Source organism: Rhinoderma darwinii, chromosome 1 (genome assembly GCF_050947455.1).
Source record: "Rhinoderma darwinii isolate aRhiDar2 chromosome 1, aRhiDar2.hap1, whole genome shotgun sequence".
NCBI classification, from domain to species: domain Eukaryota; kingdom Metazoa; phylum Chordata; class Amphibia; order Anura; family Rhinodermatidae; genus Rhinoderma; species Rhinoderma darwinii.
The window spans coordinates 139,970,761-139,991,433 of NC_134687.1; the positions used below are offsets into that span (position 1 = coordinate 139,970,761).

The following is a 20,673-nucleotide window of genomic DNA, read 5'->3' on the forward strand; positions in this document are numbered from 1 at the left end:
TGCATGAGGCCTTATATCAATGATCATATGGCATAATGGTCATTATTTTTATGCAATTTTTTTTTTCCCCTTCTATGTAGCTTTCTCTGAAAGATAGAAGTGTACTTGTCAATGGTACTCTTTTATATGACACTAGTTAAGGTGTTCACGTATATAATAAGAAAATTCAAAAGCAGAAGGCGGCACACCAGTTGAGTTCCTGACTGCCGTGTGGGGGGGAAAAAAAACCTAGTAGATCAGATTGAACCGCTTTTTTTGCTCTTTGTTGCAGGCCAACTGGACGATGACGGCTTGCCTCATGGCTATTGCACTGTTAACTACAGCTCCACAGACCGCTTTGAGGGACACTTTGTACATGGGGAAAAAAATGGCCGCGGGAAATTCTTTTTCTTCGATGGAAGGTAATATGTTGTGTTTTTTTTTTTGTTTTTTTTCGTTTTTTTTTCTTAAATCTGTCAGACATCTTTCATGCAACATTTTGTAATCCATACTACACCACATAACTGGTAAATTTTATGTAATAAAAATTTGTTAATATGTTATAGAGGTTTTATTGGACTTGAATATTGATGACCTATCGTTACAAACGGCCATTAATATTTGATTGGTGGAGGTCTGACTCCTTGTACCCCCGACTGATCAACTGAATGAAGGTTCTGCAGTATCAGACTCAGCCACAGTTGATGTACGCCGATGTGCCTGGGTAAACAATGAGGGAAACGTGGCCCCTTTACTCAGCTGATCCACAGGGGTGCTGGGAGTCGGACCCCCACTGATCAAATATTGATGGCCTATCCTAAGAATAGGCCATCAATATTAAAGTCCTTTTTAAAAAAAAAAAATAAAAAAAAATTGTATTTTACCTTCCTTTACTAAACCGGAAGCTTTGATTTAAACACTTTACCATCTTCTATTCCATGCCTGGAACACAATATAAGGTAAGTTTACCTAAAGTATATCTTTCAGGAAAAACGGGAATAAGTGCGGCGCTGCTACTCAATGAAAGTCTGATAATATAGGATGATGAAGTTTATGAAACAATCCTAGCTACGCGTTTCAATGCCGCACCGGCATCTTCCTCCTCTTCCTCAGGTTGGCCTTTCATTGAGTAGCAGCGCCGCACTTATTCCCGTTTTTCCTGAGCTATTAATTGGCTTCATTGCGGTGGCAGCACTCACCCCTACCAGTGATTTCAACACGATTGTTCTACGGTCCTGTGTTGAGCATTCATTTGTATCTCACTGACTGTCAATTCTGGGCTTACTCACACTATGTGGCGCCGTGTTTTTTCCTTTTATTTCTCTAAAGTATATCTTGGAAGCTTTGATGACCAAAAGTAAACGATCCAGATTCTATGAACAATACTGTGTCAAATAATATTAAAAAGAAACATGCGAATACACTTGGCACATTGAGGGTATGTTCACACGGCCTATTTTCAGACGTAATTCTGGCTTTTTACGCCTCGAATTACGCCTGAAAAGACGGCTCCAATATGTCTGCAAACATCTGCTTGCAATGGGTCTTACGATGTTCTGTTCAGACGAGGTGTATTTTTACTCGTCGCTGTCAAAAGACGGCGCGTAAAAATTCGCCCGCCTCAAAGAAGTGCATGTTACTTCTTGGGACGTAATTGGAGCCGTTTTTCATTGACTCCATTGAAAAACAGCTCCAATTACGTCCGTAATGGACGCCGCGAAAAACGCGAGTACTTGCAAAAACGTCTGAAATTCAGGAGCTGTTTTTGCCTGAAAACAGCTCCGTAATTTCAGACGTATTTTGTTAAGACGTGTGAACGTACCCTAAGGCCGGATTCACACGAGCTCCGTGTGTCATGATCATATGGCACGCGGCTCCGTGCTTTTCGCGTAGCCGCCATCATTATGACACTCCGTTTGTATGTTTGTAAACAGAAAAGCACGTGGTGCTTTTCTGTTTTCATTCATACTTTTCACTGCTGTTGCACAAATCACGCGCGTCCCACGGAAGTGCTTCCGTGTGGTGCGCGTGATTTTCACGCATCCATTGACTTCAATGGGTGCGTGATGCGCGAAATACGCACAAAGAACGGACATGTTGTGAGTTTTACGCAGCGGACTCACGCTGCGTAAAAATCACGGACTGTCTGCACGGCCCCATAGACTAATAAAGGTCCATGCGAGGCGCGTGAAAATCACGCGCGTTGCACGGACGTATAGCACGTTCATCTGAATAAGCCCTAATAGTCATGGAACTAAGGGTATGTGCACACACACTAATTACGTCCGTAATTGACGGACGTATTTCGGCCGCAAGTACCGGACCGAACACAGTGCAGGGAGCCGGGCTCCTAGCATCATAGTTATGTACGACGCTAGGAGTCCCTGCCTCGCTGCAGGACAACTGTCCCGTACTGAAAACATGATTACAGTGCGGGACAGTTGTCCTGCAGCGAGGCAGGGACTCCTAGCGTCGTACATAAGTATGATGCCAGGAGCCCGGCTCCCTGCACTGTGTTCGGTCCGGGACTTGCGGCCGAAATACGTCCGTCAATTACGGACGTAATTAGTGTGTGTGCACATACCCTTATAGTGTTTGCTTGTCTGAAGACTGAGCAGTTGTCTGGATCGCTGCCTACACAGCTGAGTTTGGTGATAAGCAGACATTGTGCAAATGAAAGTTTCCACAACATTAACACTGTGAAGACAAAATATTTAGGGGCAGGTTTACCGATACGATCTTAAATTCAGACAGCTTAGAATTGGACCAGATGCAACAAACTTATCACAGTGGCTCATGCTGGACGATGGGTTTGTCGCTACTTTACACATTTCTGTCTAACTTTATGCCACCTCTTGGTTGGCTTATTTAAGTTCAGTTTTGCGCATCTTAAGCCACATCCCATTTTATGCTAAGCCACTCCCTTTTGCCGAACAAGTTGCAAACTTCTGTTCTTTTTGGCGCATTTCATTGATGAATTTGTCTAAAATGATTTGCGCCAAAAAGAAGGTGCAACTTGAGCCAGAATTCTGGTACAACACCAATAGTAAATGTGCCCCATTGTAGTTGAGATTTTGCCACGAATTGCGCTAAGCCGCTTTTTTTGCAGAATTTACGCAACATGTGATCAGGATTTTTATAAATCCTACACACTTGTATTAAATAGATTTCCACAACATGTGAACATAATACATACGTTATATTGTTTTTTTCTTTGCTGTCTGTGGACTTTCTCTACCCTTCACGCCCAACGTATGTTGTGGGTTGAGGCGCCAATTCACTGTTTGCGTCAGGCAGCAGAAAGGCTAAGTGCAGTCCTGTTCTAGAACCTTCTCCTAGAAATCTTAGAGCCCTGAGCCTAGTAGTACTACCAATATCTATCCAGAATGCGGGGCAGGGAGGATACATTTTTATTTTATTTTTTTTAAATAGTTTTATTGAAAGTAAAACAGGCTCAATTAGACAGAAACCTCATAATAAGATGCAGCAAACCTTCCAGAAGACAATAGGGTACATGTTTAAGGAAAATAAAAAAGTTAAATGGGACAATAAGCATAAGGAGTAAAACATGTATCCCACACTGAGGTAGGAAATAAAGTACCTTAAAAAAATCTCATTACTTCCAGCAATTATACCTTAGCAAAACCCAGCCATAGCATTTAGTCAATGAATCACGTAATCCCCTAACTGTACAGTGGGTCAGATTAGAGGAGTGCCAACTACCCCATATTAAAGTTAATTTAGCAGGACGTCCACGGTTCTTGTATACAATTTTCGCGTACGGAAGGACGTCATTGATCAATTTACGCCATTGGGTGATCGTCTGTCCTACCAGCCATCCATTGCATGGCCACCGCCTTCCTAGCCATGAAAAGTGCCTCCCTAGGGGCTTATTAAGACTAACGTATAATAGGTCCGTGCTACGCGCGTGATTTTCACACGCGTCGCACGGACCTATGTTAGTCAATGGAGCCGTTCAGACTGTCCGTGATTTTCATGCAGCGTATGTCTGCTGCGTAAAACTCACGACATGTCCTATATTTGCCCGTTTTTCACGCTGCACGCACCCATTGAAGTCAATGGGTGCGTGAAAACTGCGCATGGCACATGGAAGCACTTCCGTGTGCAGAGCGCTACAAAGTATGAATGAAAACAGAAAAGCACCACGTGCTACAAACATACAAACAGAGTGTCATAATGATGGCGGCTGTGGGAAAATCACGCAGCCGCGCATCATATGCTGCTAACACACGGAGCTTTTATGGACCTTTTGCGCGCGCAAAACGCACACGCTCGTGTGAATCCGGCCTAAGGAAGATCCTCTCATGTACCGACCACTCCCCTTCTGACATCAAGCCCAGTAAACACAATTTTGCATCGAGTTGGGCCTCTTTCCCCACCACTTCCGTTAATAAGGATACCACCTCATTCCAGAAGGCAGAAACCAGCCGGCATTGCCACATGAGATCTTATCAGATAAAGGGAATGCTTTATTCTCACCTACCTGTACATCCGGGAACCCCATAAGATGTATACATTTGTTCTGTTTACAAATTAACGTTAAAATTTCTATACATTTCAAGTACAGTATCTAATGAATTTACTTTTGATACAGATTAGGAAAGGTCTGTTTATTCTGGAACGGAGCTTGTATGGGAAATGTTATGAATGACTATAAAGTTCCTGTATGGGGAAATAAGTGTAGATCGAAGAATTGGTGATTGGTGTGTTCTTTTAACCCCTTAGTGACCAGCCTATTTTAGGCCCTAATGACCAAGCTATTTTTCTTCGTTTTTCTATAGTCTCATTAAGAGCTATAACTTTTTTTTATTTTTCCGTCAACATAGCTGTATGAGGACTTGTTTTTTGCGGGATTTATTCTATGGGTCGGTACGATTACAACGATACCACATATGTATAGGTTTTTCATGTTTTACGACTTTTGCATCGTCTCTTTCCAAGAGCCATAATATTCTTTATTTTTCTCTCAATGTAGTGATTTTTTCGGGCTTGTTTTTTGCGGGACGAGATGTAGTTTTGATTTGGTACTGGTTTAGTGTACATTGGGCTTATTAATCAACTTTTATTATGACTTATTTGGGGGGCAATGGAAAAAAATAGCAATTTCGCCATTTGTTTTTTGAGGTTTTTTTTACGGTGTTCACCTTGCGGTTTAAGTTACATATTCACTTTTATTGTTTGAATCATGGTCGCGGTGATACCATATATGTGTACTTTTTATTTCTTTTTTACACTTCTACTAAATATAACCACTTTTTATGGGAAAATATGGTTTGATTTAATTTTTATGAATTTTTATTTCACATAACTTACTTATTTTTTTTTTTAGTCCCACTAGGGGACTTTACTATGCGATGTTTAGATCGTTGCTATAATGCTTTGGTATACTTAGTATATCAGAGCATTATTGCCTGTCCGTGTAAATCTGACAGGCAATCTATTAGGATGTGCCTAATAGGCATATGCCCAGGTCAAACCTGGGGGCTTTTATCAGGCCCCCGACTGCCATGGCACACCATCAGAGGCCTGTGGTTGCATTTGCGGGCCGCTGAAGGGTGAGAGAGGGAGCTCCCTCCCTCTGTAAACAAGTTAAATGCCGCAGTCACTATTGACCGCAGCATTTAACGTAAACTGTCGTGGTCATTGGAGCAGGTGTCCGGCTGTCATCAGACAGCCAAGCCCCGACTCCAGCCTGCACGGGACACCTGTGCAGGGCTTAAGACTGGGCCGCCGTGAAAAGGCGACGGCCTAGCCTAAGGCCCCTTAGTGACTGCCGTGAAAAGGCATATTGGTGGTCACTAAGGGGTTAAACTATTTTTATTTGTAGGAGAAAATACCAACAAAATATTTGCGTTTCTGTTATTGGCCACAAGATGTCATCTCAACAAGCTATACGGAAACTGTAAAAACAAAAATCTTGATTTACAGCGTGCAGCAAAAATAATTGTTATCTCAGAGGAGCAAGCTGCCTCAGCAGGCCGTAGACATTAGATAATTGTTGTGTGGGCAAAACTCAGATTTGGAATCGGTTAAGTGACATCCATAAAGTTTACAATTGTGTAGTGTCTCTACCTCTAATTATGCTTTTTTTTCCCACACACATTGTGATTCCTTCTGTGTTCTCTGTATTTTGGTCATGTATGTGCATCAGTGTTTGTAAGCCAAAACCTGGACCGGAACCTACACAGAGCGTAACTAAACGTTCGGGGAAATTTTTTTTTTAAAACTGCACTTCTGTCACTCTGTGTGAATACATTACTCCTAATTTTTTTTCACTTCAAAGTACTATTTTTCAGGTTTATTTCTTGTGAAACCGTCCACATCTATTTTCTCACACTTCCTGATTCTGGCCAGTTGCTAGGGGCGTGTCTTACTGTGTGTGATGTTTGCCAGTACTGTATGCAATATTCAATCTGCCCATAGTTCCCATCATACACCTAAACAGCCGGCCAATCGGGAAAACCAAAGATCCTTTTGCAGCACAGTTGTCTTTTGCATCTGACATCTTGGATTTAGCATATAATACAGTAGCATTTTAGACCAATGAGATTTTCAAAATCTCCTGTACACTTTGCTGTTTTGTCTGCGCCTAATTTGACAAGCTGCGGATTGCCAATTTTTTGTGTGTGGATGTTTTCTGTGTATTTCACCTCTTTCAATGCGAGCGGTAAAATTAGATCAAACATAAACACAAAAAATGCATATCCACGCACTGAAATCCTAACTTAAAATATGCAAGAGTCCGGCAGATTTCAGTGTGTATACCTGTGGATTTTGATACGGATTCTCCACATTTAAATCTACTATGTGTGTAGGTACCCTTAGCCCTAATGCACACGACAGTGTGTGCTGCACGAGTCCTGTCCTATATTTTCACGGATCGGAGAGTCGGATAAGTTTTCACAAATGGGTCTGTGAAAACTGTTGTGTGCCACTCGGATGCTGTGGAAAACGGGCCCATGTCACTCGGTCGTGGAGAAGGGGGCTTGGCATATAACCTTTAGCGTGTATATATACTAGTCCTTCTCAATTAATTAGAATATCATCAAAAAGTTAATTTCAGTAATTCAATTCAAAAAGTGAAACTCATATTATATAGATTCATTACACACACAGTGATCTATTTACAGCATTTTTTTCATTTTAGTGTTGATGATTATTGCTAACAGTTACTGAGAACCCAAAATTATGTGCCTCAGAAAATTAGAATATTATATAAGCCCAATTTCAAAAATGATTTTTAATACTGAAATGTTGGCCTACTGAAAGTATGTATAGTATATGCCCTCAATACTTGGTCGGGGCTCCTACTGCATGAATTACTGCATCAATGCGGCGTCGCATGGAGGCGATCAGCCTGTGTCACTGCTGAGGTGTTACGGAAGACCAGGTTGCTTTGATAGCGGTCTTCAGCTCGTCTGCTTTGTTGTGTCTCATCTTCCTCTTGACAATACCCCATAGATTCTCTATGGGGTTTAGATCAGGCGAGTTTGCTGGCCAATCAAGCACAGTGATACTGTGGTTATTAATCCAGGTATTGGAACTTTTGGCAGGTGCCAAGTCCTGCTGGAAAATGAAATCCGCATCTCTTTAAAGCCTGTCAGCAGAGAGAAGCAACTTGGATTGAGTGCTTATCCACTCTTCCTCCAGACTCTTGGACCCTGATTTCCAAATGAAATGCAAAATTTACCTTAAAGAGGCTCTGTCACCAGATTTTGCAACCCCTATCTGCTATTGCAGCAGATCGGCGCTGCAATGTAGATTACAGTAACGTTTTTATTTTTAAAAAACAAGCATTTTTGGCCAAGTTATGACCATTTTCGTATTTATGCAAATGAGGCTTGCAAAAGTACAACTGGGCGTGTTGAAAAGTAAAAGTACAACTGGGCGTGTATTATGTGCGTACATCGGGGCGTGTTTACTACTTTTACTAGCTGGGCGTTGTGTATAGAAGTATCATCCACTTCTCTTCAGAATGCCCAGCTTCTGGCAGTGCAGATCTGTGACGTCACTCACAAGTCCTGCATCGTGTCGGCACCAGAGGCTACAGTTGATTCTGCAGCAGCATCAGCATTTGCAGGTAAGTAGCTACATTGACTTACCTGCAAACGCCGATGCTGCTGCAGAATCATCTGTAGCCTCTGGTGCCGATGTGTCCTCGCTCGTCTGACACGATGCAGGACCTGGGGCAGGAAGTGACGTCACAGCGTGATCTCTCGAGAACACGCTGTGTCTGCACTGCCAGAAGCTGGGCGTTCTGAAGAGAAGTGGATGATACTTCTCGTCAGAACGCCCAGCTAGTAAAAGTAGTAAACACGCCCCGATGTACGCACATAATACACGCCCAGTTGTACTTTTACTGTAAACACGCCCAGTTGTACTTTTGCAAGCCTCATTTGCATAAATACGAAAATGGTCATAACTTGGCCAAAAATGCTCGTTTTTTAAAAATAAAAACGTTACTGTAATCTACATTGCAGCGCCTATCTGCTGCAATAGCAGATAGGGGTTGCAAAATCTGGTGACAGAGCCTCTTTAATCTGAAAACAGGACTTTGGACCACTGAGCAACAGACTAGTCCTTTTTCTCCTTAGCCCCGGTAAGAAGCTTCTGACGTCTCAAGGAATGCGGAAGTTGTAGCCCATGTCCTGGATACGTCTGTGTGTGGCGGCTCTTGAAGCACTGACTCCAGCCGCAGTCCACTCCTTGTGATTTTCCCCAGATTCTGGAATGGCCTTTTCTTGACAATCCTTTCAAGGCTCCGGTTATCCCTGTTGCTTGTGCACCTTTTTCTACCACACTTTTTCCTTCCTCTCAACCTTCCATTAATATGCTTGGATACAGCACTCTGTGAACAGCCAGATACTTTAGTAATGTCATTTTGTGGCTTCCCCGCCTTGTGGAGGGTGTCAATGACTGTCTTCTGTACAACTGTCAAGTCAGCATTCTTCCCCATGATTGTGTAGCCTACTGAACCAGACTGTTAGACCATTTAAAGGTTTGGGAAACCTTTGCAGGTGTTTTGTGTTGATTAGAGTGTAACACCATGAGTCTACAATCTTCTGGAAATAGCTCACTCTGTGTGTAATGAATCTATATATTATGAGTTTCACTTTTTGAATTGAATTACTGAAATAAATTACGTTTTTGATATTCCAATTCATTCAGAAGGGCGTGTGTGTATGTAGTGGATAGAGCTGAAACGTCGCACTTGGGGTTAATAAAGTACCCTCTTTTTCACTAATTTCTATGGTGTGCTGCCTATTTTTTTGGATCTCTGTTGATATTGAGAGCTTGGTCTGCTCCCTGGGGCCTGCACCCACATCCTTTAACCGGTGCTGTGCTGGATCTTTTTCATATATATATATATATATATATATATATATATATATATATATATATATATATATATATATATATATATAATATTATTTTATTTTTATTTTTTATTTTTTTATATGTGTGCGCCACACATAGAGGGAAAAGTTATTTGAAATCGCTTAAAATATTGATTTATTAATGGCATACGCCGGGCACAGTACACCTAAAGACTGCCAGGCTCTTGCTCTTACGGCCAACGTTCCTTTCAATTCCGCCTGTTTAGCCCCTTTGATGCCGCAGTTAATAGACTTTGTCGCCCCGTCAGCACCCACGTGATGTGATTAGGGGTTTCCATGGCTGCTGGAGTCTAACAAAGGCCCCCAGGTTCGCCAACGGTGTATGCCTGTCAGTTTTGCGCAGTAAACGGTGTAAATTCAAGATGCAAAAAGAATGGTGGAATTGTTGTTTTTTTTTCTGTTGCCCCCTAAAATTGGTTAAAAAAATTATTAAATAAATAATATATGCCCCAAAATGGAGCCATTTAAAAAAAAAAACAAAAAAAAACTCGTTCAGCAAAAAACACTCACACGCTATGTCTTTGAAAGTCATGGTTTTGGAAATGCGACAATGAACAAAACTGAAAATTAGGGCCAAAAATAGGCTAATCACTAAAGGATTAATTAACCTTTTACTATTGATAAAAGTGGAGACAAAGATCTGCACGGGGCTATGTCATTCAATTGTTCTGAATATATTTGAACTGTGACATTAAATGCACTGTATTGTATTCCTCATGCAATAATTTGACATCTTTCTATCTTTCAGCGCTTTGGAAGGCTTCTATGTTGACGATGCCTTACTAGGACAAGGGGTATACACTTATGAGGATGGCGGTGCTTTGCATGGTACATATGTTGATGGAGAACTGAATGGGCCTGCACAAGAATATGACGCAGATGGAAAATTAATATTTAAAGGTCAATATAGAGACAACATACGCCATGGAGTCTGTTGGATTTACTATCCAGTAAGAACATTGTAATAAATATTTGCAGTATCCTAATACTGTATATAGAAATGGAGTATACGCTAGGTTGAAGTCTTCAGTCACTGAAGTCCATGGTGCTGCAAAAATGGATTTAAGCGAAGTGAATGTAGTATGAACTGTTGCTTAGATGGCGCCAACATATTCTGCAGCACTGTACAGAGATTGTCAGCATTCCCATCAGTCCCGCAGAATATAATTTCCCCTATCTCAGCTGCATACACATTGGAGCCAATTTCGTAGGAACCCATTAAATCTTTCAGTATGTCTTTAGGCCCCATGCACACGACCGTAAAAAACCTCAGTTTTTGCGGACCGCAATTAGCGGTCCGCAAAAACGGAGCCATTCACTTTCATTGAACGCTGACAACTTTCCGTAGCACTACGGAAGTGTGTCCGTGCCGTGCTTTTGCATTTTGCGGGCCGTGCTCCCATACTTTGTATGTGAGCACGGCCCGAAAATGCGTCTGTCAGTCGGCGGCCGGTCGTGTGCATGGGGCCTTAGAGTATGGGCGGAAACCCAGACAAACTTTGCAGGGATGTTGTCCTTAGTCCGAATTGAAGCCAGGATCCCAGTGCTGCACTGATCCACCATGCTGTTTTTTTTTGTTTGTTTTTTTATCACATATGCTAACATAAGTAGCTTTTTAGGACTTAGGATAATTTACATTAACCCCTTCCCTCTTTGGGCACTTTTGACCTTCCTGACAGAGCCTCATTTTTCAAATCTGACATGTTTCACTTTATGTGGTAATAACTCCGCAATGCTTTTACCTATCCAAGCGATTCTGAGATTTTCTCGTGACACATTGGACTTTATGTTACTGGCAAAATTTGCTCGATACCTTCAGTATTTAATTGTGAAAAACACCAAAATGTAGCAAAAAATTGCAAAAATTAGCATTTTTCTCAATTTAAATGTATCTGCTTGTAAGACAGGCAGTTATACCACACTTAAATGTTGCTAATTAACATCCCCCCATATGTCTACTTTAGTTTAGCAGCGTTTTTTGAACATCATTTTATTTTTCTAGGACGTTACAAGGCTTAGAACTTTAGCAGCAATTTCTCACATTTTCAAGAAAATTTCAAAATGCTTTTTTACAGGGGCCAGTTCAGTTGTGAAGTGGCTTTGAGGTCCTTAGATATTAGAAACCCCCAATAAGTCACCCCATTTAAAATCTGCACCCCTCAAAGTATTCAAAACAGCATTTAGAAAGTTTCTTAACCCTTTAGACATTGCGCAGGAATTAAAGCAAAGTAGAGGTGATATTTACAAATTTCTTTTTTTTTTTTTGCAGAAATTCATTTTTAATCCCTTTTTTTTTTTTTTTGTAACACAGAAGGTTTTACCAGAGAAACGCAACTCAATATTTGTTGCCCAGGTTCTGCAGATTTAGTAAATATCCCACATGTGGCCCTGGTGTGCTTATGGACTGAAGCACAGGCCTCAGAAGTAAAGAAGCACCTAGTGGATTTTGGGGCCTCCTTTTTATTAGAATATATTTTAGGCACCATGTCAAGTTTGTAGGGCTCTTGCGGTGCCAAAACAGTGGAAACCCTGCACAAGTGGCACTATTTTGGAAACTACACCTCTTGAGGAAATTATCTAGGGGTATAGTGAGCATTTTGACCCCACAGGTTATTTGCAGAAATTTTTGGAAGTAGGGCGTGAAAATGAAAATCTACATTTTTTTCAAAGAAAATGTAGGTTTAGCTTATTTTTTCTAATTTCCATGAGGACTAAAGGAGAAAAAGCTACACCAAATTTGTAAAGCAATTTCTCCCGAGTAAAACAATACCCCACATGTGGTCATAAACGGCTGTTTGGACACACGGCAGGGCTCAGAAGGGAAAGAGCGCCATTTGGCTTTTGGAGCTCAAATTTAGCAGGAATAGTTAGCAGAGACCATGTCGCATATGCAAAGCCCCTGAGGGGCCAAAACAGTGGAAACCCCCCACAAGTGACCCCAGTTTGGAAATGACACCCCTTGAGGAAATTATCTAGGGGTATAGTGAACATTTTTACCCCACAGATCTTTTGCAGAAACAATTGGAAGTAGGCAGTGAACGGCTGTTTGGACACACGGCAGGACTCAGAAGAGAGAGAGCGCCATTTGGAGCTCAAATTTAACAGGGATGGTTTTGGGAGGCCATGTCACATGTGCAAAGAACCTGAGGGGCCAAAACAGTGGAAACCCCCCACAAGTGACCCCATTTTGGAAACCACACCCCTCGAGGAAATTATCTAGGGGTATAGTGAGCATTTTGACCCCACAGATCTTTTGCAGAAATTTCTGGAAGTAGGCAGTGAAAATTAAAATCTATATTTTTTCAAAGAAAATGTAGGTTTAGCTAATTTTTTTTCTCATTTCCACGAGGACTAAAGGAGAAAAAGCTCCACAACATTTGTAAAGCAATTTCTCCCGAGTAAAACAATACCCCACATGTGGTCATAAACGGCTGTTTGGACACACGGCAGGGCTCAGAAGCGCAATTTGACTTTTGGAACTAGGATTTAGCTGGATATGTGTGTGGATGCAATGTTGCTTTTGGCATAATAAAGGGGTTAATGAATCATGAAATTACTAATTTATGGATGTATGGTACTCTTTGAAGCAATCCTTGATACACAGGCCTGGTTTTTCGGGGCAGGTTTCACAGTGGTAAATAGTGTCTTTTCTTATTCCCCTTTTGGAACACACTCTGCACCTTTTTTGTGTCCTTCCCTTCTTTGCAATTTAGGGCACTTCATTGGAGAAATGTTGCCCTGGTACAATGCGTGGAGTATCGCTACCAGCAGATGTGCTTGGGCCCTCCCCTGCCTGGTTCCCAAATAGAAGTGCCTTGATCACCACCTCTTGGAAGTTAAGGAATGTCCCTGTCCGGCCTGCACATCGGGATAGTACGTAAGCATTATATAATGCCATCTGTACAATGTGCACGGCCAGCTTTTTGTACCATGTCTTTGTTTTCCGTAGGGCACTATAAGGGTTCAGTACTTGATCAGAGAGATCAACCCCGCCCATGTACTTATTGTAGCCCAGGATGCAATTTGGCTTCTGGGTCACTGTGGTGGTACCTCGTTCAGGGACAGGGGTGCTGCCGCTGCCATCAATTGTGGTCAATATAAGGACATCCCTCTTGTCCTTATATTTGACGAACAGCATGTTCTCGCTGCATAGTTCCCTGCTCTCACCCCTTCTGAGGCTTTGGCTAAGCAGTGTTTTAGGGAGGCCTCTCTGATTTTTGCGCACAGTACCGCATGCTACAGTACTTCTGGCAGAAAGGCACTTAAATAGTGGGATGCTGGTATAGAAGTTATCGACGTAAAGGTGATAACCCTTGTCCAGCAATGGGTGCATCAAATCCCACACTATTTTCCCACTAACTCGGGGGGCATTCTGGGGGTTCAATAATAGAGTCCTTCCCTTCGTAAACCCTAAATCTGTGTGTATACCCAGATGTACTCTCACACAGTTTGTACAATTTAATTCCATACCTTGCCCTCTTATTGGGCAGGTATTGGCGGAATTTAAGCCTCCCCTTAAAATGAACAAGGGACTCGTCTATGGAAATATATTTATCGAGGGTGTACACTTGAGAAAATTTGGTGGAGAAATGATCAATGAGTGGCCTGATTTTAAAAAGACGGTCAAATGTGGGGTCGTCCTGGGGCGGGCACTGGGCATTATCATTATAATGCAAGAATTTTAAAATGGCTTCAAAGCGAGTCCGGGTCATGGCCATGCGGTAAATTGGGGTGCTGTACAAAATATCCGCACTCCAGTATTGCCTAACCTCTGGCTTCCTCACTAGTCCCATATGCAGCACAAGGCCCCAAAATGTCATCATCTCCGCTGTATCTACTGGGGTCCACCTAACAAATGATGAAGTGGGGTTTTGGGTTAAAAATTGTTGGGCGTACAGATTCGTCTGGGCCACCATTAAATCAACAAACTCCTCAGAGAAAAAGACCTTGAAAAAGTCAATTTCTGTGAGGCCTTCAGTCTCAAACTGAATTCCTGAGCTGCCTATAAAATCAGGAATTTTGAGGCTCATAATTTTCAGGGAGTGGATCACTGGATCAATAATTGGGGTTGGCTCAGCTGCTCTCCTGGGTTGCCTTTGGGGGCGTTCCTCATCACTGGAAGAGGAGGAAACTAAAAGGAGTGGGGCATTTTCCTCCTCTCCCTCGCTGGCCGACTCAATGTCAGAGGCAATGATGGCGTATGCCTCCTCGACTGAATACATCCTTCTGGACGATTGAGACATTTTGATTTATCACAGGGGGTCATGTAGTGTTTTTACACGTGTAATCAACTTTTATTTTTACACAGGGGGGTGTGTGTATGTGTGGTGTTTTTACACGTGTATAGTGAACAGAAATTAGAAGATAAGAAAGAAGAGAAGAAAAGGAAGAAAAAAAAAAGAATAGAATTTACTGTACGATCGTCAGTTAGAAAAAAAACAACTGAACGTCCGTCAGTAACGGACGCTATCTATTACTAAAAAAAAACTGTAGTCTAACTAACGTGCTACAGTAAAACTAGGTTCTAAAAATTTACTGGGACGAACGTCCGTAAAAAAACAACTGAACGTCCGTCAGTAAGTGACGCTATCTATTACTAAAAAAACTGTAGTCTAACTGAACTACCGTAAATTTCTACTAAAACTGCAGAAAAAAGTTGCTAGATATATCTATCTAGATCTAAAACTAAATGAATGTTTCTAACGCTGGCGTATGCTACCCTAACTCCCTACCTACTAGCCACACCTAACTACTATTATATTTAAAATTTTATATTGTATTAGAAAAAAAAAACCTGCGCCAGAAAATATGCTGATCAATGATGTGCATCACTGATCAGCACGTAGCGCAGGACGCACACTATGGAAAGGTGCGGGTGAAAAAAAGACCTAAAAAAACCTGCGTAAAAAAATTACCACAGATGCTGATAACTAATCAGCAGTCTGTAGCCGCAGGGTGCACACAGATAGATGGTGCAAATTTATAATTGGAAAAAAATGACAAAAATAAAAAATTCCTGGACCAAAAGTTGAGCACAAATGCCGATCAGTGATGGCAGTCACAGGACCCACACAGGTAATTGGTGTGGGTGAAAAAAAGGCACAAAGAAAGAACCTGCGGGAAAAAAAAAAACACGGATGCTGATCAGTGATGGCGGTCACTAACCAGCACTTCGTGGCCGCAGGGCGCACACAGGGAGATGGTGCAAATTAAAAAAAAATAAAAATCCTGCGCCAAAAATTTAGCACAAATGCTGATCAGTGATGGTGGTCACTGATCAGCGATCAGTGGGCACAGGACTCGGACAGGGAGGGGGTGGGGTGGGGCAGGGACAGGCCCAAGGACAGGGACAGGGCCAAAAAAATCTGTCTGATCACAAAAAAATAAAAAAAAAAGGTGATCAGACAGAAGCAGCAAAAGGGCTTTCTTATTTTTTGCACAGTAGTGCAGGACGAACTACAAATACCAGCAAATCCGCAGCAGACACACTCTCAACTGCTCTGCACGCTGCCTCAAACTGGAATGGCGGCGTGCAGAGCAGTGTCGATGTTCACAACACTGCCTGGTGCACTGATTGGTCGGTCATTACAGACCGACCAATCAGATCGCTCCTAGAGGTGGCGGCATCACTGCCACCTCCCTAGGTGACGTTGGTGGCGATGGGTGTTGTCTTAGACGGCACCAATCGCCACTGTCTAACTGTGCCCTGTGACTCCAGGGCGCAGTTTTAACAAAAATCCCTGCTATTGGCCTGTCAGAATTGACATCGCCGATGTGGGGGGACCAAAACGGCACCATGGGCGAGTAGTAGAGATGTCCTGCGGTCATGGACAGCAGCCATCTTTACTTTGTCACGGTGCAATTAGCACAGATGACAGTGTCCCGTTGCGCAGTACCTATAGGGCGCTTTGCGGGAAGCACCTCCCGACAGCGCCGTATATATACGGCGGATGTCGGGAAGGGGTTAATATTGTTGATGTTGATAAACATGTTATCTCTACTATTTGCTTAGTATAACTTTTGTATCTTGCTCATGTTTTTTTGTTATTGAATTCTCACCATAATAATATATTACATTATTAATTTATTAAGCTGCTGGACATACTTTATGTATGTACTGTACCGGAGCCAACTCCTGGCCTGGTGGCCCTTGGGCAATAGAGTCTCGAGGCCACCTTGTAACCCACTCTCTCACCCACTGTTTTTTTTGTTCTTGACGCACCCTAATATTTTTGCTGTATTCACTCAAATAATAGCACCCTATACTATAGCAAGTCCTGTGGAACATTTGATAAGATTCGTACTGGTGGTTTTTAGACAGTGTGTGGGGCAGACATCAATGGACCCCATGTGTGGTGTTCATTGCACAGTAAAAGCCGCTGTTAACCTTTACTACAGATGGTAAAAATGGGCACCCTCATATGAAATTAAAGCCCTAGCAGAAAAGACAAGCAGTTAGGCCCTTGCACACGACTGTAGTTTTCATCCGTAATTACGGATCTGGTAATTACAGATGAAATTGTAGACCCATTAATTTCTATAGCCTACGGACACCTTTCTGTATAATTACGGATTTGTGTCCGAGCCGTGGAAATGATGTGCAAAATATAGAACGTTTTCTATTCCTGTCCGCAATTGCAACATGGGCTGCCCCATAGAAGTCTATGAGCGCTTCCGCAATTGTGGACGGCTACGGAAGCTAATCTGTATTTGCGGACAGTAAAAACCCTTCCGGTCGTGTGCATGAGGCCTTAGTGGGATGTGAGATCAGACGTTTAATTGTTGTATCATTAGCATCACCTATACCTGATCTAATTATAGTTGTATTTGTAATGGCCTTGTTTGGTGGACAGCATTATTATTATTATTATTATTATTATTATTATTATTATTTTATTTTCATCATATTTTTTTTTTCTCCTCCCCTTGCATATTGAGCACCGATGGTGAACAGAACTTTGTTTTCTATAAGTGGTGATCATTGTGGTCTGTTTAGTATCCTATAACTACTGGTGGTTTGGTCAGAGGCATGTGAAGCCCTTGAGCCAATGATTTAAAGGGGTTTTGTTCAAATAATACTTAATCTGTGCATAAAAAGTTATACAACTTTCTTGAATTTTTCTTTCTAATGTATCGAATTTCCGTTTCTCACCATTTTCAATATACAGGGTGGGCCATTTATATGGATACACCTAAATAAAATGGGAATGGTTGGTGATATTAACTTCCTGTTTGTGGCACATTAGTATATGGGAGGGGGGAAACTTTTCAAGCTGGGTGTTGACCATGGCGGCCATTTTGAAGTCGGACATTTTGTATCCAAATTTAGTTTTTTCAATGGGAAGAGGGTCATGTGACACATCAAACTTATCGAGAATTTCACAAGAAAAACAATGGTGTGCTTGGTTTTGACGTTACTTTATTCTTTCATGAGTTATTTACAAGTTTCTGACCACTTATAAAATGTGTTCTAAGTGCTTCCCATTGTGTTGGATTGTCAATGCAACCCTCTTCTCCCACTCTTCACACACTGATAGCAACACCGCAGAAGAAATGCTAGCACAGGCTTCCAGTATCCGTAGTTTCAGTTGCTGCACGTCTCGTATCTTCACAGCATAGACAATTGCCTTCAGATGACCCCAAAGATAAAAGTCTAAGGGGGTCAGATCGGGAGACCTAGGGGGCCATTCAACTGGCCCACAACTACCAATCCACTTTCCAGGAAACTGTTCATCTAGGAATGCTCGGACCTGACACCCATAATGTGGTGGTGCACCATCTTGCTGGAAAAACTCAGGGAACGTGCCAGCTTCAGTGCATAAAGAGGGAAACACATCATCATGTAGCAAATTCAGATATCCCGTGGCCTTGAGGTTTCCATTGATGAAGAATGGCCCCACTATCTTTGTACCCCATATACCACACCATACCATCAATTTTTGTGTTCCAACAGTCTTGGAGGGATCTATCCAATGTGGGTTAGTGTCAGACCAATAGCGGTGGTTTTGTTTGTTAACTTCACCATTCACATAAAAGTTTGCCTCATCACTGAACAAATGTTCTGTGTAAACTGAGGGTCCTGTTCCAATTTTTGTTTTGCCCATTCTGCAAATTCAGTGCGCCGATCTGGGTCATCCTCGTTGGGATGCTGCAGCAGCTGGAGTTTGTAAGGGTGCCATTTGTGAGTAGCTAATATCCGCCGAAGGGATGTTCGACTGATGCCACTCTCCAGTGACATGCGGCGAGTGCTACGCTGTGGGCTCTTGCTGAATGAAGCTAGGACAGCCACTGATGTTTCTTCATTAGTGACAGTTTTCATGCGTCCACATTTGGGCAAATCCAACACTGAGGGTATGTTCACACGCACTAATTACGGCGTTTTTGCCCCGAATTACGTCCGAAAATAGCGCCTCAATAGCGCTGACAAACATCTGCCCATTGAAAGCAATGGGCAGACGTTTGTCTGTTCACACGAGGCGTAATTTACGCGCCGCTGTCAAATGACGGCGCGTAAATAGACGCCCGCGTCAAAGAAGTGACCTGTCACTTCTTTGGCCGTAATTGGAGCCGTTTTTCATTGACTCCAATGAATAGCAGCGCCAATTACGTCCGTAATGGACGCGGCGTTCAAGCGCCTGCACATGCCGGTACGGCTGAAATTACGGGGATGTTTTCAGGCTGAAACATACCCGTAACTTCAGCCGTTACGGACGCCCTCGTGTGAACATACCCTGAACCAGTTTCACGAAACTTGGCAAGCAGTTTGCAAACTGTAGCATGGGAGATGGGTGGTCTCGTAGGGTGTCTTGCATTGAAATCTGCTGCAATGACCCGGGTACTGCGTTCACCAGACATCAACACAATTTCTATCCGCTCCTCACGTGTTAACCTCTGCGACATGTCAATGGCTGTAAACAAAGAGAAGCTTGTAAATAACTCATGAAAGAATAAAGTAACGTTAAAACCAAGCACACCATTGTTTTTCTTGTGAAATTCTCGATAAGTTTGATGTGTCGCATGACCCTCTTCCCATTGAAAAAACTAAAGTTGGATACAAAATGGCCGACTTCAAAATGGCCGCCATGGTCAACACCCAGCTTGAAAAGTTTCCCCCCTCCCATATACTAATGTGCCACAAACAGGAAGTTAATATCACCAACCATTCCTATTTTATTTAGGTGTATCCATATAAATGGCCCACCCTGTATTTATTCTCGGTCAGTGAATGAGAAAATTCTTGTTTAAATTCCGAGGCTGCAAACCCCTACATACCTAGTGCTTCTCTCAGATGAAAAGTGGATACAATTGTATTCGTCGGACTCCAGACTGATACATTGTAGCAAAATATAAGGGAGATTTGTGGAGTTGCTGCTGATGTATTTGGCTATAAAGGATTGTCTATACTGGATAAAATTATACCCACTTGTCAGCTGAGAACAGGACTAGGTATGTACTGTACAGCTTTGCTGCCTTAAATCTGTACAAGAAGAATCACTTTAACATACAGATATTTTCAAAAGTTGTTTTAATTGTTTTGGGTGCAACACAAAGTAAAATATATAAAAAAAACTATAATATGGTTACTATCTTTAGTATTCTCCAACACAAAAATAACAAATGAAACTTGTTGATACAAATTAAATGAGTACGTTGCAGCAGAGTATCCAACGACTGTTTTTACTTTACTGAATTTCTTTGACGCAAGCAGGTGTTGGTTACATTCTCTTACAGGATGGAGGAAGCCTTGTGGGAGAAGTGAATGAAGATGGGGAGATGACGGGTGATAAGATTGCTTATGTTTACCCAAATGGAAAAACTGCACTTTATGGAAAGTTTATTGATGGAGAAATGTTGGAGGGAAAATTGGCTTCACTCATGTCTGTGGAGGAAGGAAAGCCATGCTTTGAGATTGTCCCTGACGGTAAGTGATGTGGCTTTGTCAGAGTAAAATTAAATTGTGGTCCTATAGGAATGCTAGATTGCTTTCAAAAACAGAAATGTTTAAAAGTTGTTGTTTTGTTTTTCTAAATCAAATCAATATTTTGTGTGACCCTCCTTTGCCATCAAAATAGAATACATATTTCTTGGTACCCTTGCACACAGTTTTTGAAGGAACTCGGCAGGGAGGTTGTTCCAAACACCTTGGAGCACTGACCACAGATCTTCTGTGGATGTAGGCTTCTTCAAATCCTTCTGTCTCTTCATGTAATCCCAGACAGACTCGATGATGTTGAGATTAGGGTTCTGTGGGGTCCATATCATTACTTCCATGGCT

At 42.1% G+C, this 20,673-nt stretch overlaps 1 protein-coding gene across 2 annotated transcripts in view; it reads left to right on the forward strand.

The window, feature by feature from the left end:
• The window catches only part of SETD7 (SET domain containing 7, histone lysine methyltransferase), a 58,478-nt gene that overhangs the window by 17,256 nt on the left and 20,549 nt on the right, over window positions 1-20,673 (forward strand). For both annotated transcript variants that reach the window (XM_075849704.1, XM_075849703.1), the window contains exons 2-4: window positions 272-401; window positions 10,147-10,348; window positions 20,130-20,319. In XM_075849704.1, the coding sequence (XP_075705819.1) occupies window positions 272-401; window positions 10,147-10,348; window positions 20,130-20,319 (522 nt within the window). The remainder of the gene's footprint in view (window positions 1-271; window positions 402-10,146; window positions 10,349-20,129; window positions 20,320-20,673) is intronic.